General features: G+C 43.3%; 1 protein-coding gene across 9 annotated transcripts in view; it reads right to left on the reverse strand.

Annotated features, from left to right (window-relative positions):
- Nucleotides 1-21009, reverse strand: part of TTC3 (tetratricopeptide repeat domain 3) — a 161991-nt gene that overhangs the window by 59690 nt on the left and 81292 nt on the right. For all 9 annotated transcript variants that reach the window (XM_030577844.1, XM_030577826.1, XM_030577810.1 and 6 more), the window contains 7 exons: nucleotides 16125-16205; nucleotides 15159-15271; nucleotides 14766-14892; nucleotides 6223-6345; nucleotides 5969-6070; nucleotides 5128-5220; nucleotides 3679-3743 (listed from right to left, as the gene is read on the reverse strand). In XM_030577844.1, the coding sequence (XP_030433704.1) occupies nucleotides 3679-3743; nucleotides 5128-5220; nucleotides 5969-6070; nucleotides 6223-6345; nucleotides 14766-14892; nucleotides 15159-15271; nucleotides 16125-16205 (704 nt within the window). The remainder of the gene's footprint in view (nucleotides 1-3678; nucleotides 3744-5127; nucleotides 5221-5968; nucleotides 6071-6222; nucleotides 6346-14765; nucleotides 14893-15158; nucleotides 15272-16124; nucleotides 16206-21009) is intronic.

A 21009-nucleotide genomic window follows, 5' to 3' on the forward strand; every position in this document is an offset into this window, starting at 1 on the left:
TTAGGTATTAGGAAGGAGGTTGAGTAAAACCCTCTCCCTTGGTATTGTGGAGGAATGTGTTCTATTGCTCCTCTCTGCATTAAGGAATCCACCTCTTGTGTGATCCAATTCTTGTGAGAGAGTTCCCTAAAGGGGGACAGGGAGGAGGGTTTCAGGGGAGGTAGTGATGCAAACTATCACACAGCCAGAGTGGATGACAGTCAGCACCCACTTGTCTATTGTTATTGCACTTCAGCTGTTGAAAAAGAGATCTAGACAAACCCCGAATGGTGTGCTGGAGTCAGGAGGTGGTGGGCTTAGTGGCTCTCAAGCTCTCATCAAAGATAACATCGAGCTGATGGCTGAGACTGAGATGCAAAACCTGTTGTGGAGGACGTAGGGAAGCAGGACTTCTGTACACTCTCTCTCTTATGTGGTGGCTCATAGGACCTCTGATAGAATAACTGGTGAGCCATATACCTCAATTTAGCCCATGGGCAATGAAACTTCCTCTTAGGACCAGGTGTGTATCTCCCCAGCGATCGGAGGGCAGCACTAATCCTTCCGGGTATGGAGGGACTCATCTGTCTTCTGGCTGAAGAGATGCTAATCACCTTGCTGTGATGTGAGCTTCCCCAAAGCAGTACAGGCAGTGCTGGTGGCTGTCACTGACAGAGAAGGATCATGGGCAGGAAGAACAGAGTTTGAAGCCTGGGTCCTGGATGTAATACCTGAACAGGGTACAGGATGAGGTGGGTACCCTGATAGACTAATCTAACACTAAAGCTACTAGAATTGTTATATTTGCTAAAACTATTAAAACTTAACAATTTACAATTAAGTTATTTATTGTTTACTCCTGGGGGAATTCTGCGCCACAGTGCGGACACAGAATTCATATTGTCTGCAGATTGCTTTGCTTTCCCGCAGAAAAATGATTTCTGAGGGGAAGCAGAGAAGTCGCAAGAACAATCACTTGCTCCTCCCCAGCAGCTTGGAGCAGCCAGCGAAGACATAAATCAGTGTGTGCGTGTGTGTGGGGAGGTGCTGTGAGAGACATCAATTATTGTAAATAACAATATAGTAGTATAAATGCTTATGGTGGTTTAGTGATTAGAACTGGTCTAAATTTTTGGACTGAAAAAAATTTTCTTATCAAAAATGTGTTCCATTAACTGTTTACTACTGACTTTTCTGGAGATGGTAGCCAATATAAATTGTGAGTTTAATTCCCCAGCCCTCACTTGCTCTTCAGCTGCCTATGATGTAATACTGAGCATATGGCTGCATATATTTGTTGACTAATAACTAGAAATAAAGAGTCAAACCTAACTATTACTATTATACAAATAGGGTTTGGGGATTTTCTCCAATGCGCTCCACACCCATTCTCCCCATCCATTGTATTGTAATTTAAATAAATTACCAAAATAACTGAAACTGGTGTTTTTATATTGCGTTATTTTGACAAATAAACTATGCAGAATTTTAAAATACTGCACGGAGAATTTTTAATTTTTTGGCGCAGAATTCCCCCAAAAGTAATTATTTATGGGACAAAGTTGAAGCTGTGGACACTAATGGTTCCAACCTGTACCATGTAGCAGTGAGAAGGAACTGGAGAGGCAGTTGGACGACCCTACCCTTTATCCCCTCAGTTGGAGGCGTGAGGTGAACTAGAGTGCATTCATAGACCAATGGACACTACTTTCAAATTCTCTGGCCTCTGGTGCATGTATATCCCACAGTGGAATACAAAATGGACCATCACTCAAAGCAAAACATACATATGTCAAGAAAGGCAGCAAAATTCCCTTTTCTTCCTTCCCCTCCCTTCATAGCTACTTAGGCCATGGGTCAGATTGGTGAGCAGAATGAAGGGGAAGAGATGGTTCTCAATTCCACTCACAGTCCCGGAATCCCAGGTTGTTTGTGATAAGATTGTGAGCAGTGAATCGGCATTTACCAATCTTAAATAATTATAATTAGCTTCAGATTTAATAGCCTATTGAGATGAATGGAGCAATTTGCACTTCAGAAGAATTAGTTCAAATTTTATGGAAACCAGTGGAATTACTACAGGAATTAATTTGACCTTTGATTCTCTCTGTATAGAGATTAAGAGAAGACTCTTTGCATTGATTCATATTTTGAAGGTTTTCTTCACGGCCATTGTCATAAACAGATAGCTAAGGGTTAATGTCTCTTTCACCTGGAGCACCTGACCAGAGGACCAATCAGGAAACCGGATTTTTTCAACTTTGGGTGGAGGGAATTGTGTGTCTGAGGTCTTTGTTTTCTGGCTGCCTGCTTTTCTCTGAGCTTTGGAGAAGTAGTTCTGTTTTCTAATCTTCTGTTTCTAAGTGTAAGGACCAAGAGATCAGATAGTAAGTTATATGGTTTCTTTTCTTTGGTATTTGCATGAATATAAGTGCTGGAGTGCTTTGATTTGTATTCTTTTTGAATAAGGCTGTTTATTCATATTTCTTTTAAGCAATTGACCCTGTATTGTATCATCTTAATACAGAGAGACCATTTGTATTTTTTCTCTCTTTTTTATATAAAGCTTTCTTTTAAGACCTGTTGGAGTTTTTCTTTACTTCAGGGAAATTGAGTCTTTACTCACCAGGGAATTGGTGGGAGGAAGAAATCAGAGGAGATCGGTGTGTGTTGAATTGGCTAGCCTGATTTTGCATTCCCTCTGGGGGAATAGGAAAGTCCTTTTTGTTCCAGGACCGGGAACGGAGAGGGGGAGTCACTCTGTTGGGATTCACAGAGCTTGTGTCTGTGTATCTCTCCAGGAGCACCTGGAGGGGGGGAGGGAAAAAGGATTATTTCCCTTTGTTGTGAGACTCAAGGGATTTGGGTCTTGGGGTCCCCAGGGAAGGTTTTTCAGTGGGACCAGAGTGCCCCAAAACACTCTAATTTTTTGGGTGGTGGCAGCAGGTACCAGGTCCAAGCTGGTAGCTAAGCTTGGAGGTTTTCATGCTAACCCCCATATTTTGGACGCTAAGGTCCAAATCTGGGACTAAGGTTATGATATGGTGTAGCAGTGGTGGGATATAGACAGAATCCAGAAGCCAGTAGGAATATTATAATTTTCTTTTCTCTGCTAAGGGCTTTTTAGCAGAGAGAAACAGTTGGTTTTAAAAGGGAACCAGAGAGAATTTTTTTTTTCTGCTCTCTCTGGCAGTTTGTGGCTTGCATGTTAAGCAAGAAGCCATTAGCAGACTATTAAGGGTCTTTTGTCACACAATAGCACTCCCATTGAGAGTCATACCAGCACTATATAAATGCAAATAAAGTGGTTTTTCAGGTTTTTTGTTTTGTTTTTTAAAACGAAAACTTAGTTCTTTAGAAATTGCCAACTACAGAACTGCTAATAAGACTTATTACCTAGTACCAGCTCAATATGAGCTCTGATTTAATCATGTTTGTAAACATTTAGCTTTTTCATCCTGCTATCAAATTAGGAATCCCTAAAATATTTTATGCTGTTTTCTGAACTCCCTGTAGTTTGTCAACTTTCTAGTAACATAGTGAACACAGATGAATCAAATAATCATTTGAATCCTTGCCAGAGCCATAAAGAAAGAAACTATCACCTCTCTAAAATATCTGGAGTACTTCAGCAATTTCTGAAATATATAATCCCATCCTATTGTAAATTTAAATTACTGTTAATCCTATAAATCTTACCTTGAACATTTCTGTTTAACACTGGCTCTTGGTGGATCCTTAATTTTGGGGATTTTTTGTTCAAACTACAAAAAAATGACACCACGTTAATTGAATTTGAGTTCTAAAGCAATATTCTTAACAATAAAAACAAAAATGACACTTGATGTTGCAGAAGTCAACAATGTAATAGCTTGAATTTAAAAAAAAAAAAAATGCAGCCACCTGGGCTGCTCAAGCCATATAAAACTGCAAGCTTTGGTTATATAGATAGACAACTAGTTCATGGGAAAGGTATTCTGACAGAGAAGGTCACAATAGAGAAGAAGCATTCCTTACAATTATTTCCCAGTGTCTCATATGATCAAACTCCCAATTCTCCTGTGCTGTAGATTTGAAAGTCAGACAAGAGTTACACTTTTGGGAGATATAGGACTCTCCCAAGCAACAGATATACCTAGACTGGTCATCGCTAATAGGAATAGCCTCCCGACAAGAATGACAGCATTTGAAACTGGGTGAGCCAGACATGTCCAGCCAGGTCAAATAAGCTCCACAGAAAAAAGGAGGAAAAAAGGGAGAGAAAAAAAAAAAAAAAAACTCTCTCACTACTATCTAACTAATCCTATACTGACAACAGCTAATGCTAAATAGAAATACTAAACTAAGAACAACAGTATGCCATGTAATTGTAGCCATGTCGTTCATGTAGCACATGCTGAGGTGGACATGCTAGAACTCAGTCTCAGGCTGAGGTGGTAGAGGAGAACTCAGACATTTCACTACTACAGCTCTATACACCATCTGTGTGTGACACAAGGTCGTATCAAGTGCACACATGGACCAAACAGACACTGCTAATAGGAAATCTCCAATCAAGGGCTCAAGAGGTTCATACTCGAAGAATTGGATTTACTTCAACAGGCAGAAATCCTGCTCCTACAACAGTCAGTCGTTTCAGTACGTCACCAGTCCAAAACAAGTTGGGATACTTAGGTGCAAGGAATCTGAGACAGCATGGATGTTAAAACTAGTACAGCCAGACCACCTCATACTTATTGTACTATGAAAATTCTATGAAGCTTCCACTAAATTACATTTGTGTATCAAGGTCTTATAATAAACGTAAGAAGCTTATATTTAAAACATTCCAATTTACCTGTGGTTTTGTAGTAAGGTCAACACAGTACATTGACTTGCTATCTCACCAAGGGCAAATCACTTTACCCTTTGTCTCTTTTTACCCATTTGTAAAATAGGTATCAAAACCACAACCACACCACCACCTCCCTCGAGGGGGGGGACTAAAAAAGTTAATTGAGCTATGTAGTGTTGTGATCCCCTAGTGAAATTATGTAACTGCACTGTCAGTAAGTAACACTGTACAAGCCTCCAGTGGATCTTAATTGCAAGATGAGGGTTTGTTTTTAAAAACTGATTCTCATTTCACACTGAAGTTTAATTACTTACCTCACATTTCACGAGACCAGAAGAACTGAAGATAACAATTTTTGAAATGAGGCCTTTACAATCAGGAGTGAAGCATGATTCTTGAAGAAAATCCTGTTGGGGAAGATCAGGTATGCAGAAAAAAAAAATTCTGTTTTCAATCAAATGGAAAGATGCACTATCTCTGTGCTTTTGTATAGAAATGCTATTGTGTATACTGAACTTGAGCTGACCAAGCTAATTAAGACCATCACTAAAGGCTTAGGCCTCTATTTGCATTTAGCTGAGAGAAGCCAGTCATGGCATAAAATGGCTGGGATCAAAAAGATGAGAGCAGTCACTCATGGCACATACTCTTTTATTCTTCAAAGCAATGATGAAATCCTCCCATTTTCTGACCACAGAATTTGTGCTCTATGGATTGAGAAAGGGTCTTTCCTGATGTTAACAGCCTCATTTTCCCATCCCGAACCTGCTGCGATTTCCCAACAGAAGATTATACTGATTGCCACCATTATCTTCTGCCAAGTCTCCCTATGCAAAGTTAAACCCTTTTGGTTTTGGAGTATTAGCTGATGGGGAGGCTGTAATAGCAAGGTATCTAAGGGAATCAAGCATCCATAAAGTAAGAGGTAAATAGAACAGACACATTGAGCCTCTACATAAATATCCCTGTCCTCCATAGATACCTTGATGCCTGCAGGATTTCCCTACGCCTGCAACACAGACTGTATGTTCCCCACAGGACAGGTGAAATGTTAAGGCTCCAGGATTGTACTCATCTTAATAACTTTAGCACAGCTACACCCCTGGAATACAGTTAATAATCAATACTTAAATAGAAGTTTGACATGGGTCTTACCTTGTCATTTTTATCACTGTAAATTGTAGTTTTCATCTTTTTCCAACAGCTGATGTGAAACTCCACTTTACACTGCTGACAGCAAGTAATCTGTATAAAACCCTAAAATTTGAAGACCATAGGAATTTATGCTTTCAAAGAAAAAAAAGTACCATTCAACAACAACAAAAAATTAAGATTTTATGTTTCACATAAAACTTGTATAACTCCAGCAAATCGTTTAATCTCCAAAACCCTTTAAAAAATAAGTTTACCTTGAAGTCTGGGTCAGTAAAATAGATTTGAATTTTCGAATGTCCATGGCACTGCTGATAAGAACAAACTGCATCTGGCTCTGGAGGAAACTTGCATTCCACAATGAAATTTTCCAACATCAACTATAAAACATCAAATAAAATCCCAAATAGAGATATCACATTGTCCCAAAGAATAAATTATTTCTCAGACATAAAAACCAAGTAATGAGATCAAACACCTCTCTATTTGCATTTATAAAATTTGGATGTTTTTAGGGTGAAACAGACACCACATTTTCAGAGCCAAAAGAGTAATTTTTTTCCAAGTATAAACTTTATTTTAAAAACACCCCCTTTACATAGAATCATAGACTTTAAGGTCAGAAGGGACCATTATGATCATCTAGTCTGACCTCCTGCACAATGCAGGCCACAATATCTCACCCACCCACTCCTGTATCAAACCTGTGTCTGAGCCACTGAAGTCCTCAAATCATGGTGTAAAGACTTCAAGGTGCAGAGAACCATCCAGCAAGTGACCCATGCCCCACACTGCAGAGGAAGGCGAAACCCCCCCAGGGCTTTTGCCAATTTGCCCTGGAGGAAAATTCCTTCCCGACCCCAAATATGGTGATCAGCTAAATCCTAAGCATGTGGGTAAGGCTCACCAGCCAGATACCCAGGAAAGAATTCTCTGTAGTAACTCACATCCCATCCCATCACAAGCCATTGGGCATATTTACCGCTAGTAGTCAAAGGATCAATTAATTGCCAAAATGAGGCTATACCATTATACCATCCCCTCCATAAACTTATCAAGCTTAGTCTTGAAGCCAGATATGTCTTTTGACCCCACTACTTCCCTTGGAAGCCTGTTCCAGAACTTCACTCCTCTGATGGTTAGAAACCCTCATCTAATTTCAAGTCTAACCTTCCTGATAGCCAGTTTATATCCATTTGTTCTTGTGTTCACACTGGTACCGAGCTTAAGTAATTCCTCTCCCTCCCCGGTATTTATTCCTCTGATATATTTATAGAGAGCAATTATATCTCCCCTCAGCCTTCTTTTGGTTAGGCTAAACAAGCCAAGCTCTTTGAGTCTCCTTTCATATGACAGGTTTTCCATTCCTTGGATCATCCTAGTAGCCCTTCTCTGAACCTGTTCCAGTTTGAATTCATCCTTCTTAAACATGGGAGACCAGAACTGCACACAGTATTCCAGATGAGGTCTCACCAGCGCCTTTTATAACGGTACCAATACCTCCTTATCTCTACTGGAAACACCTTGCTTGATGCATCCCACGACCGCATTAGCTTTCTTCACAGCCATATCACATTGGCGGCTCATAGTTATCCTGTGATCAACCAATACTCTGAGGTCCTTCTCCTCCTCTGTTACTTCCAACTGATGCCTCCCCAGCTTATAACAATAGTTTTTGTTATTGATCCCTAAATGCATGATCTTGCACTTTTCACTATGAAATTTCATCCTATTACTATTACTCCAGTTTACAAGTTCATCCTGATCTTCCTGCATGATATCCCGGTCCTTCTCTGTGTTGGCAATACCTCCCAGCTTTGTGTCATCCACAAACTTTATTAGCATATTCCCACTTTTTGTTCCAAGATCAGTAATAAAAAGATTAAATAAGACTGGTCCCAAAACCGATCCCTGAGGAACTCCACTAATAACCTCCCTCCAGCCTGACAATTCACCTTTCAGTACGACCCATTGTAGTCTCCCCTTTAACCAGTTCCTTATCCACCTTTCAATTTTCATATTGATCCCCATCTTTTCCAATTTAGCTAATAAATCCCCATGTGGAATCATATCAAATGCCTTACTGAAATCGAGGTAAATGAGATCCACTGCATTTCCTTTGTCTAAAAAATCTGTTACCTTCTCAAAGGAGGAGATCAGGTTGGTTTGGCATGATCTACTTTTTGTAAAACCATGTTGTATTTTGTCCCAATTACCATTGACCTCAATGTCTTTGACTACTTTTTCCTTCAAATTTTTTTCCAAGACCTTGCATACTACAGATGTCAAACTGACAGGCCTGTAGTTGCCTGGATCACTTTTTTCCCCCCTTTCTTAAATATAGGAACTATGCTAGCAATTCTCCAGTCATATGGTACAACCCCTGAGTTTACAGGTTCACTTAAGTATCAGAGGGGTAGCCATGTTAGTCTGGATCTGTAAAAGCAGCAAAGAATCCTGTGGCACCTTATAGACTAACAGACGTTTTGAAGCATGAGCTTTCGCGGGTGAATACCCACTTCGTCAGATGCATGTAGTGGAAATTTCCAGGGGCAGATATATATATGCAAGCAAACTACAGATAATGAGGTTAGTTCAATCAGGGAGGATGAGGCCCTGTTCTAGCAGTTGAGGTGCGAAAACCAAAGGAGGAGAAACTGGTTTTGTAGTTGGCAAGACATTCACAGTCTTCGTTTAATCCTGAGCTGATGGTGTCAAATTTGCAGATGAACTGAACTCAGCAGTTTCTCTCTGAAGCCTGGTCCTGAAGTTTTTTTGCTGCAGAATGGCCACCTTAAGGTCTGCTATAGTGTGGCCAGGGAGGTTGAAGAGCTCTCCTACAGGTTTTTGTATATTGCCATTCCTAATATCTGATTTGTGTCCATTTATCCTTTTCCGTAGAGACTGCCCAGGTTGGCCAATCTACATAGCAGAGGGGCATTGCTGGCATATATTACATTGGTGGACGTGCAGGTGAATGAACCGGTGATGGTGTGGCTGGCCTGGTTAGGTCCTGTGATGGTGTCGCTGGTGTAGATATGTGGGCAGAGTTGGCATAGAGGTTTGTTCCATGGATTGGTTCCTGAGCTAGAGTTACTATGGTGCGGTGTGCAGTTACTGGTGAGAATATGTTTCAGGCTGGCAGGCTGTCTGTGGGCGAGGACTGGCCTGCCACCCAAGTGATGGTAAGCGATGGTCACATTAACATCACCCTATACCAAAAACCTACTGACAGCTATGCTTACCTTCATGCCTCCAGCTTCCATCCCAGGCACATCACACGATCCATTGTCTACAGCCAAGTACTGAGGTGAAACTGCATCTGCTCTAACCCCTCAGATAGAGACCAACACCTACAAAATCTACACCAAGCATTCTCAAAACTACAATACCAGCACAAGGAAATAAGGAAACAGATCAACAGAGCCAGACGTGTACCCAGAAGTCTCCTACTGCAAGACAAACCCAAGAAAGAAACCAACAGGACTCCACTGGCCATCCACTAGTCCCCAACTAAAACCCCTTCAATGCATCATCAGAGACCTACAACCCATCCTGGACAATGATCCCACACTTTCACAGGCCTTGGGTGGCAGGCCAGTCCTCGCCCACAGGCAACCTGCCAACCTGAAACATTCTCACCCGTAACTGCACACCGCACCATAGTAACTCTAGCTCAGGAACCAATCCATGCAACAAACCTCGATGCCAACTCTGCTCACATATCTACACCAGCAACACCATCACAGGACCTAACCAGACCAGCCACACCATCACCGGTTCATTCACCTGCACGTCAACCAATGTAATATACACCATCATATGCCAGCAATGCCCCTCTGCTATGTACATCGGCCAAACTGGACAGTCTCTACAGAAAAGGATAAATGGACACAAATCAGACATTAGGAATGGCAATATACAAAAACCTGTAGGACAGCACTTCAACCTCCCTGGCCACACTATAGCAGACCTTAAGGTGGCCATTCTGCAGCAAAAAAACTTCAGGACCAGGCTTCAAAGAGAAACTGCTGAGCTTCAGTTCATCTGCAAATTTGACACCATCAGCTCAGGATTAAACAAAAACAATGAATGGCTTGCCAATTACAAAACCAGTTTCTCCTCCCTTGGTTTTCGCATCTCAACTGCTAGAACAGGGCCTCTTCCTCCCTGATTGAACTAACCTCATTATCTGTAGTTTGCTTGCATATATATACCTGCCCCTGGAAATTTCCACTACATGCATCTGACGAAATGGGTATTCACCCATGAAAGCTTATGCTCCAAAACGTCTGTTAGTCTATAAGGTGCCAGAGGATTCTTTGCTGCTTTTACAGGTTCATTAAAAATTCTTGCAAATGAGCTTGCAATTTCATGTGCCAGTTCCTTTAATATTCTTGGATGAAGATTATCTGGGCCCCCTGATTTCGTCCCATTAAACTGTTCGAGTTTGGCTTCTCTCTCAGATGTGGTAATATCTACCTCCATATCCTCATTCCTATTTGTCATCCTACCATTATCCTTAAGCTCCTCATTAACTTCATTAAAGACTGAGGCAAAGTATTTGTTTAGATATTGGGCCATGCCTAGATTATCCTTAACCTCCATTCCATCCTCAGTGTTTAGTGGTCCCACTTCTTCTTTCTTTGTTTTCTTATTTATATGGCTATAGAACCTTTTACTATTGGTTTTAATTCCCATTGCAAGGTCCAACTCTACATGGCTTTCCTCGCTTTATCCTACATTTTTTGACCTCAGTAAGGTAGCTTTCCTTGCTGATCACTCTCATCTTCCATTCTTTGTAGGCTTTCTGCTTTTTCTTAATCACCTCTCTGAGATGCTTGCTCATCCAGCTTGATCTACAACCCTTGCCTATGAATTTTTTCCCCCTTCCTGGGATGCAGGCTTCTGACAGTTTCTGCAACTTTGACTTGAAGTAATTCCAGGCTTCCTCCACCTTTAGATTCCCAAGTTCTTCAGTCCAAACCACTTTCCTAACTAATTTCCTTAATTCTTTAAAAGTTAGCCCTTTTGAAATCAAAAACCCTAGTCATCGATCTATTTTTGTTTATTCTTCCATTTAGTTTAAATTGAATTAGCTCAGGATCGCTCAAACCAAGGCTGTCCCCTACAACCATTTATTCTATGAGGTTCTCACTACTCACCAAGACCAAATCTAAAATGGTATCCCTTCTTGCTGGTTCAGCAATTACTTGGTGAAGGAATACATCAGCTACTGCATCTAGGAAAATCTGAGCCGTATTATTATTACTAGCATTTGTCCTCCAGTCTATATCTGGGAAGTTAAAGTCTCCCATGATCACACAATTCCCATTAGTATTTATTTAATTAAAAACATTAAAAAGGTCTCTATCCATAGCCAAATCAGATCCGGGCGGTCTACAGCACACCCCAAGCAGTATCTCAGGGGAGGCTCTAGTAGCTTTCTTCCCCGATGTGATTTTTGCCCAGACTCTATCTTATCCATTCCATCCCTTCTTATTTCTTTACAGTCTACCTCATCATTGATATACAATGCTACTCTACCACCTTTGCCTTTATTTCTGTCCTTTCCTAAACAGCACATACCCTTCAATACCTGTACTCCAGTCGTGACGACTATTTCACCATGTTTCTGTTATCCCTATAATATCCAGTTTCACTTCCTGCACCAGCAGTAAAGAGTCCTGTGGCACCTTATAGACTAACAGATGTATTGGAGCATGAGTTTTCGTGGGTGAATACCCACTTCGTCGGATGTTGCAGCCTGGCATAGTCTTCCTTGATATGTTCCACTGAGAATCTACCTGTATCATTCATTCCCACATGAAGGACAATCACAGATTCTTTCCCATTCCCATTAGGATCCTCTTCAGCCTCAGGTCCACAGCCTGTATCTTAGCACCAGGCAGACAGCACACCCTTCTGTTCTCTGGATCAGCTCTGGTTACCGGCCTGTCTGTTCTTCTCAGTAAGGAGTCCCCAATCACGTAGACCTGCCTTTTCCTGGTGACGGTGCGATTTACTGGTCTATCCCCTGTTCCCTCTGGCTGCAAGTCCTCTCGATTCCTATTCACCCTTGCAATCCTCTGCAACCCATCCCATATCCTCCTCGGGTTCATGTTTAGTGTCATCTCCATTGACTCTTCCCCTTTCCTTATAGGGCTAGCTGCTCTTCTCTTCTTCCTTCCCTCTCACCTTCAGCAACCACCTGCTGTGCCCCTTCTTTGTTTTCCAACTCCGCAAACCTGTTCCTGAGCTCTATTGCTCCTTCACTAGCCCGTCTTTTCCTCTGCCTGGTTCACTTAGTCACACGCTTCCACCGTCCACTTTCCTCACCCAGCAGTCTCCCCTCAGTGTTGTTTGGTCCTGTTTCCATCTGCAAGTCTGAGCTTTTCCCTTCAGCCTCATCATGTCTTTGCTCCATCATCTGCTCGAACCCCCTTCTAAACTCGACCAGAGTTTCCACCTGTATCTCCAATCCTCGGATCTTTTCTTCCATCAGCTCTATCAGGCGGCATTTCATGCAGACAAAACTCTTTTCGGGTACCCCCTCCAGGATCATGTACATGGCGCAGCTTCCACGTCCAGTCATCTTCATTGAGTCTTCCATTGCTCGGGTCACTACAACTGCTGCCTCTGTATCTGTCATAGGTTTCCCACCTAAATCCTGTAAATCTGTGAAACACAAACCAACCCAAAACACCACTGCCACAGCAAAACAACCCCCCAACACCAAGACACTGCTAGAACACTGCACACTCCCTTCAGTAGCCTGTGTGTTCCTCTGCCTGCCTCTCAGTCTTCCCCCAAACTGCCCCTGTAAACTCCCACTCAAACTCCCCTGTTTACAGCTCTGTTTGCTGGCTCCTGTGCCGCTGCAGCTGTCCATGCCACTGCCTGACTGGCTGGCTACCTTTATAGGACCACTAGTCAGAGAAGCTGCAAAATATTTCACAAATTCTTCATACTTCTACAGGTGTCAGTGAGGAATGCATATCCTTGCTGCATACAGTACTCCTGGAGTAACTCTGCGCCACTGCGCAATTGTAGAATTAATGTCGTCCCCCCTGCAAAAAAAAAATCCTCCCTCCCCTCCATGGTTGATTCTGAGGGGGATGCAAAAGGAAGCCTTGAGAGGAGTCATGTTACAATTACACCTTTTGCTCACCAAGGACCAATGGCTCACAGGCTGGAGCAACCAACCACGGAGAGGAGGCATAGGCTGCCTTCCTCACAATGCCCTGCTCGAAAGGCCAGGTGAGGAGGCCTAGATATGGGGGGGCGGACAGAGCAGGGCATATGGGGTTGCTTGGGGGGCCACACAGACTGAAGTTCAGAAGGGCTAGTGGCGGGGGTAGACTGCAATAAGGGCACAGGAACTAGTGGGATGACAACACTGAGACAGGGCTGAATGGGAGTAGGGGGTACAAAACCACATAAGGATGGGGGAGGGGAGAGTGCAGGGCCACATGGGGACATGTGCAGATATGCCTGGCTGAATGGGAAGTGGGAGTGCAGGAGTACACGGGGACAGGGGCAGATGTGCCTGACTGAATGGAAAAGGCTAGAGGTCAGCCAGGATCTGCACTGAGGCGGCTCCCCAACTCCCTAAAATCCCCCCTCCCCCCACAAGCCCATGTTCCATACTTCTCCCGCCCACACCCAACATCTCTCCAGGTTCGCTTCCAGGCTCCTTCCCAGCAATTACTTCCCTCTCCCTCAGCTCCTGTTACATTTTACTCCCCCAAGACTTTGCACTTCTGAGGGGGTGTGGGAAAAATGTTTCTGTATTGTAGTTGAAATGAATTATTACTCAGAATTCTGTATTAATATGCTTAGTAAGGAATCTATTTGTCAAAAAACACTTCCTGAATCTTTTTTATCTGTATTGTTACAAACATACTTGCTGACAAGTATTTTGAAATAAATTACCAAAATAATTTAAACTGGCATGATTATAATGTGGTGTTTGACAAAAAATATGCAGAATTTTAAAATATTGTGCATAGAATTTTTCGTTGTTTGGCACAGAATTCCCTCAGGAGAATACAGCTTGGCCAGACCATCATATTACATGCTAATAGTTCTATCTCAACTTAAGGATAGTATTTGTGAATGAAAAAATAGCTTTGTTTCTATTATTTCAATGGGAAATACAATCTTAAAGCTAACGATTGAGATTTTCAAGGTTGAACAAGAAACACAACGACTCTACTCCCACTAAAATTACTGGGAATTGTGTTGCTAAACCCCTAGCAAAAGATGGCTTTAAAAACGGACAAAGTAACTATTACTTAATTTCATGTTTCTCAGTGCTTCCATTCTTTATTAAATTATGATTTCTTTACTGATAGTGTCCAATGTATTACAGAAATTTTTCTGCATTAAATTTCTAAGTGCTAAAAAACTAACTGATCGACTAACACTTGGACAACACTGGCAGTGTAGTTTCACAATACGCTACCAAAAAAAGTACTAAAGCTCAAAGCCCTACCTAGATACCAAGTTTTAGGAACCAAGTACATTCAGAAGGGAGCCCAGCCCATTCAAGCAGTGCTGTCTTGGTACTACGAGAACAGATCCCACTTCTTTACAAAATGGGGCTTGAGGTGAGGATATTTTAATTGGCAAGAAATACAATTGGGGTGAAGATTCTGAGGACCCTTACTTCTCCCTTCTTGTGACTGGTGATACTATAAAAATCCAAGATTCATTAGCTGAGTGAAATTGTATTAAATCAGCATCTTCCTATTCATATAGAAATTCTCTGATTTACGGGAATGATACTTATATTTACCTGTAATTTCTCAGTCCGAGTCTCTTCAATGACAACAGATGTTGTGGGCCAAGTTAATATTCCAGGTACAATTTTACGATTAATCATGGTCTGTGATTTCATGAACTGATGTATAGCATCTGAAAATCTAAATTTTAAACACATACAAGACAGTGAGGTCACAACTTCTACAGCTATTTCATGCAACTGTCTTACATGGAATGTAATGCTTTGTGCTTGTGAAACTGAAAGCCACCAGAAATTAAAGACTGTACGATGTGCATGGTAGTGGAGAAAGGGTTAACTATTAAAGAAAAGGATATTTGTTACAAATATCTTCATTTATAGACTAAATCTAAGTTCATTTGTCTCTGCACCAAGCTTAATAAAAATGAAGTTTTACATTATACAAACCTGTTTTGTCTAAAGTATACTTTTCCAATTCCATAATGTGCCAAGCAATTAAATCTCTCCTTGTGATACTGCTCAATTATTTTGTTAAACTGGTCTTCAGCCTTTGCTAAATCCTTCAAAATAAATTTAAGATAATCACAAATTAATGAGAGAGTTAAGAAACAAAAACAAAAAAAAGCAAATAGCTTATGGATAACAGTTCTACACAAAAAAAAATGCAAGAACGCTGAAGGTGTGTGACTATGCACTCTCTTTTTCTTTATGATTTACATACATAAAAAACAGTTTGTTGATCTAGACTAAATCACACATGCATGGTCTGGAAATTAAGCTTCCCTCTCACATGGTCCATTCATTTGATTACTTTAGGAAGGCAAGTGTACAATGTTATCATTAGTCTTCTCTCCAGAATAAAATATACATTAAATAACCCAAAGTCTCAAGAGACTAGAAGGCTACAAGACCTCTGTTTTAAAAGTACTCCAAAATATTGCCGTGGGGGGAGAGGGGGAGAAAAGAGACAACTAAATTAGGCAGAACCTTAATCCTTATCTGCTATTGGGCATTCATGGACCAAAAATATTTAAAATGCTACTAAAAAGTGACTTGTTACGGCAGCTGGGTTTACTCAAGTTACTCACTCTTTAAATGCTATTTTAAAAAAAAAAAAAAGAGGAGGGAAAAGATGATGTGCAGGACCAATTTCCATTTCATTAGTAGACCTGGAGTCCCATCTGAAAACTTACAGGTAATTTTCTTACTTAGTACTTTAATTTTTAGAAGTCCAAATACAAGCTTATCTAGGCAGTAAACAACAACATTACTTTCTAACAGCCGAAACCGCCCTTTCTGGAGTTTACCCGGTCATTTCTGTCTGCTCATAAAAGGTGCTAGTGGATAACCTAATGTCTGAACTAGAATTTTAAGATATTGAAGAATCAATTGTAATAGCTTAAAAAGTCTTACCTCAGGCTGTCCTATTCCAAGGAGAGCAGTGGCATGTCCATAGATGACTACCACATAGTCAATAACAGCAAGATTCAGCTGCTGCAAATAGTCAAAGAAATCACATTAACAGTTCGCGTCAAAAGATTAAGTTAGTAACCATAACACTCTGCCCTGAAGTAGACAATGTTCTCCACAGTAGGCACAGGAAAAACCACAATTCCCACAATCTTCAGGCAACAACAGATCAGTGTTACAATTCACAGGATCCGCATCTGACCGTTTGTGATGGCTTAAAAGGGTCCTCCTGTTCTTTTACCATCCTCAAACATAACATGGTGATGTGTTCTGGAACTGTTGCTTTTGGTAAAGTTATACCTGAGCTTACTATACTATGTTCACAGAGAAAATACTCAACACAGGGAGAACAAGTTCATATATTTACTATTTTAGCTAGATGGCTATACTACATTTCTTAAAGTTTCCCTAAACAAATGGATGTTGCTAGAAACTCCACAGTTTTTCCCTTATTAATAATGCGAGACATTTCAGGTCGATAGCCATGCTATGTGCCTGGACAGTTAGGCTAGTGTTTCTCTTGTTGCAGAAAGAAGCCCCTGCCAATACAATAGGATCTGGGCTATTTCATGTTTGTGAGGTGTCCACATGCATATATACATACACACTATATGATATTTACTCATAGGGGAATTCTGCACCAAAAAAATACAAATTCTGCACACAGCATTTTAAAATTCTGAAAGTTTTATTTGTCAAAAAAACAGTTACTCACCTCTCGTAACTGTTGTTCTTTGAGATGTGTTGCTCATATCCATTCCAGTTAGGTGTGCGCATGCAACGTGCACAGTCGTTGGAAAGTTTTTTCTCTAGCAGCACCTGTGGGGTCGGCTGTGGAGCTCCCTGGAGAGGTGCCCTCGTGGTGCTCAACATATGACCCTGTCAATGTGGCACCTCCTCTGTTCCTTCTGGCCGGTTACTCCGGCAGGGGAAGGTGGGTGGGTTTGGAATGGACAGGAGCAACACATCTTGAAGAACAAGTTATGAGAGGTGAGCAACCATTTTTAATTCGAGTGCTTACTCGTAACAATTCCAATTCGGTAACTCCCTAGCCTTACCCAGGCAGCGGGCTCAGAGTTAAGGAAATGCTGATTGTAGCACCGCTCTGCCGAAAATCATGTCATCTCTGGCGTGCCGGACGATGGCGTAATGCGAGGTGAAGGTATGCACAGAGGACCAAGTTACTGCCCTGCAGATTTCTTAGATCGGGACCTGGACCAAGAACACTACTGACAAGGGCTGGGGCCCTCGTGGAGTGCACCATAAGAGCTAGGGCCAATACTTTGGCCAGCTCATAGCACGTGAGGATGTAGGACGTGATCCAGGATATTCTTTGAGATGAGACCAGGAGCCCTTCATCCGGTCTGCCACCGCTATGAACAATTGGTTAGATTTTCTGAACAGCTTAGTGTGCTCAATGTAGAAAGCTAGTGATCGCTGAACATCGAGGGAGTGCAACCTCTGCTTCCAGTTACTGGCATGAGGCTTAGGGTAAAAGACAGGCAGGAAAATGTCCTTACTGGTGTGGAAGTGCGACATCACCTTGGGGAGAAAGGCTAGGTGCAGCCTGAGTTGCACCTTATCCTTGTGGAAAACCGAATATGGTGAGTCGGGGTGAGGGCTTTTAGCCCCGACACCCCCCTAGCAGAAGTAATGGCGACCAGGAAAGCCATTTTCCATGACAGATAAAGTAGGGAGCAAGTTGCCAGTGGTTCAAATGGGGGAACCCATGAGCCTGGAGAGGACGAGGTTAAGGTCCCACACAGGGACAGGATGCTTGATCTGGGGATGTAGGTGGTCCAGACCTTTGAGGAAGCAACCAACCATAGAGTTGGTGAAGATGGATCGACCAGATGCTCCTGGGTGGAAGGCCAAGATAGCAGTGAGGTGTAGCCTTATGGAGGATGCCGCCACGCCTTGCTGTTTCAGGTCTAGGAGCTACTCCAAGATGAGGGGTACAGGCATCTGGAAGAGGGGGATACGATGCTGGTCACACCAGCATGAGAATCTCTTTCACTTTGCTAGATACATGGCTCTAGTGGAGGGCTTCCTGCTGCTGAGGAGGACTTCCCTTATTTGTTCTAGCACAGAAGTTCCATGGAGTTCAGCCATGAAGCTTCCAAGTCATGAGGTAGAGGGACTGCAGGTTGGGGTGATGGAGGTGACTGTGGTCCTGAGTAAGTCGGGGAGACGAGGTAACATGACCGGTACATCTACTGACAGCTCCAGTAGCGTGTTGTACCAGCACTGTCGAGGCCACGCTGCAACCATCATAATTACCTTTGCTCCCTCTCTGCAGATGTTGAGCACAAGAGGGAATGGGGGAAAGGTGGGGTGCAGGCAACCTCTCCAGGGTAGCAGGAATGCATCAGTGAGTGAGCCTTGGCTGTAACCTTGGAAAGAGCAGAACATTGGACATTTCCTGTTGCATCGGGTGGCAAACAGGGAGACCTGGGGAAGCCCCTCACCTTTGAAAAATGAGGTGTATAACATCCGGCTGGATGGATCACTTGTGTGTGCAGAAGGACCTGCAGAAGTGGTCCGCCAGCATGTTCTGAACTCCTGGTATAAAGGATGCTCCCAGGTGAATGGAGTGGGCTATGCAGAACACCCGCAGCCAGAGGGCCTCCTGGCATAGGGGAGAGGAATGGGCTCCACCCTGCTTGTTGATGTAAAACATGGCGTGGTGTTGTCCATTAGAACTGCTATGCACTGGCCTTGTAGTTGGGCCTGAAAGGCCAGGCAGGCTAGGCGCACTGCCTTTAGCGCCTTGATGTTGATATATAGGAAGAGCTCATCCTGCAACCACAGGCCGTGTCTGGAGGTCTCCCACATGCACCCCCATTCCAGAGCCGATGTGTCCATGACCAGGGACAAAGAAGGTTGAGGGTTGTGGAAGGGGACTCCTTTGCACACTGCTTGAGGGTTGAGCCACCAGGGGAGGGACATGAGGACCTGCCCTGGCACCGTGACCACTAAATTCAAGCTGTTGCGCACCAGGCAGTAGGCCAAGGCAAGCCATGCCTGCAAAGGTCTGAGCTGCAGCCTAGCATGCCAGGTCACATAAGTGAAAGCAGCCATGTGGCTGAGGAGACTCAGGCACCCCCTTGCTGTTGTGGTTGGGAATTGCTGGAGGCTTTGAATTATGTCCATGATGGCTCGGAATCAGGTCTCTGGCAGAAGAGCTTGCACCTGAACTGAGTCTAAACACTGCGCCGATGAATTCTATTCTTTGAGTTGGTTCCAGCGTCGACTTCCCAAAGTTGAGGAAGAGATCCAGTCACTCAAACATGTACTTGACCAAACGGATTTGGGATTGTACCTGCCCCCTGGTGCAGCCCCTGAACAGCCAGTCGTTGAAGCAGGGATATACTTGACTGCTTTCCTCTGTCAACAGCAGGTGCACCACCAACATGCACTTGGTAAACCCTCAGGGGGCTGCTGAGAGGCCAAATGGTAGGACAGTGAATTGGTAATGCTTATGGTTGACCATGAAGCGTAGGAAGTGCCAGTGCACAGGACGAAATTGCTATATGGAAGTATGTATCCTTCATGACGAGGGCAGCATACCAGTTTCTTGGATCCAAGGAGGGGATAATGGTGCCGAGGGAGACCATGCGGAACTTCATCTTTACCATGAATTTGATGAGTCCGAGCAGATCTAGAATGGGTCTGAGACCCTCCTAGGCCTTGGGGATTACAAAATATTGGGAGTAGAATCCCTTGCTCTCTTAGCTCCTGAGGAATCTCCTCCACCACTCCCATAGTGAGGAGTGCCTGCAGCTCCTGGATAAGGAGTTGTTCGTGAAAGAGGTCCCTAAAGAGTGAAGGTAGGAGCAGAACTGGAGAATATCCCACTTCCACCATATGGAGGACTCAGCAGTCCGAAGTTATTTGGGATCAAGCACAGCAGAAGTGGGACAGACGATTCAAAAAAGACGGGAAGGATCCGTAATCAAGGCTGGTGCACTGTCCTCGGGCACCCCCTCAAAAGGCCAGCTTGGAACTAGACAATGGATTAGTCATTCCCTGGCCCAGCCCAGAAGTGGGGTTGGAAGGCTTCCTTCTGCCATTCCTGCCCCTTCTCCTGTAGAAGTCCTGCCTCAGCCGAGGAGGGTCGGAGCACTGCTACTGTTGTTGGGGCTTGAAATATTTGCGTTGGGTTGCTGAGGTGTGCATACTCAAGGATTTCATACTAGCCCTTGAGTCTTTTAGGCTATGTAGCTGAGAGTCAGTCTGCTCCATGAACAGGCCCACCCCATCAAAAGGCAGGTCCTGCGTCATCTGTTGAACCTCAGGCAGAAGGCCCGAGGCCTGCAACCCTGAGCTACGCCTCATGGCAATACCGGAGGACAAGGTGCATGCCGCCGAGTCCACAGCATCTAGTGAGGCCTGTAAAGAGGTCCATGTCACCGCCTTGCCCTACTCCACTATGACTTCCAACTCCTCCCTGGACTCTGACAGAATCAGCTCCTTGAATTTGAGAATCGAGTTCCAGAAGTTGAAGCTATACCAGCTCAGAATTGCTTGCTGATTGGCAATCCTGAGTTGCAGTCCCCTCGTTGAGTACACCTCATGCCCAAACAAGTCCAGGCGCTTGGCGTCCTTGGACTTGGGTGCTGAGGCTTGCTGCTCCTGCCTCTCCTTCTCATTCAGTGCTGCAATCACCCCTAATAAGCAAGGCTGGGGATGGGTTAAGAGGTATTCGTACGCCTTCGATGAGACGAAGTATTTCTTCTCAACGCCCTTGGCAGTGGGAGAGATGGAGTGCAGGGTCTGCCAGATGGTCTTGGCATTGGCCTGTATAGTCTTAATGAGGGGCAGAAAC

The sequence above is a fragment of the Gopherus evgoodei genome, chromosome 1 (genome assembly GCF_007399415.2).
Source record: "Gopherus evgoodei ecotype Sinaloan lineage chromosome 1, rGopEvg1_v1.p, whole genome shotgun sequence".
NCBI lineage: Eukaryota > Metazoa > Chordata > Testudines > Testudinidae > Gopherus > Gopherus evgoodei.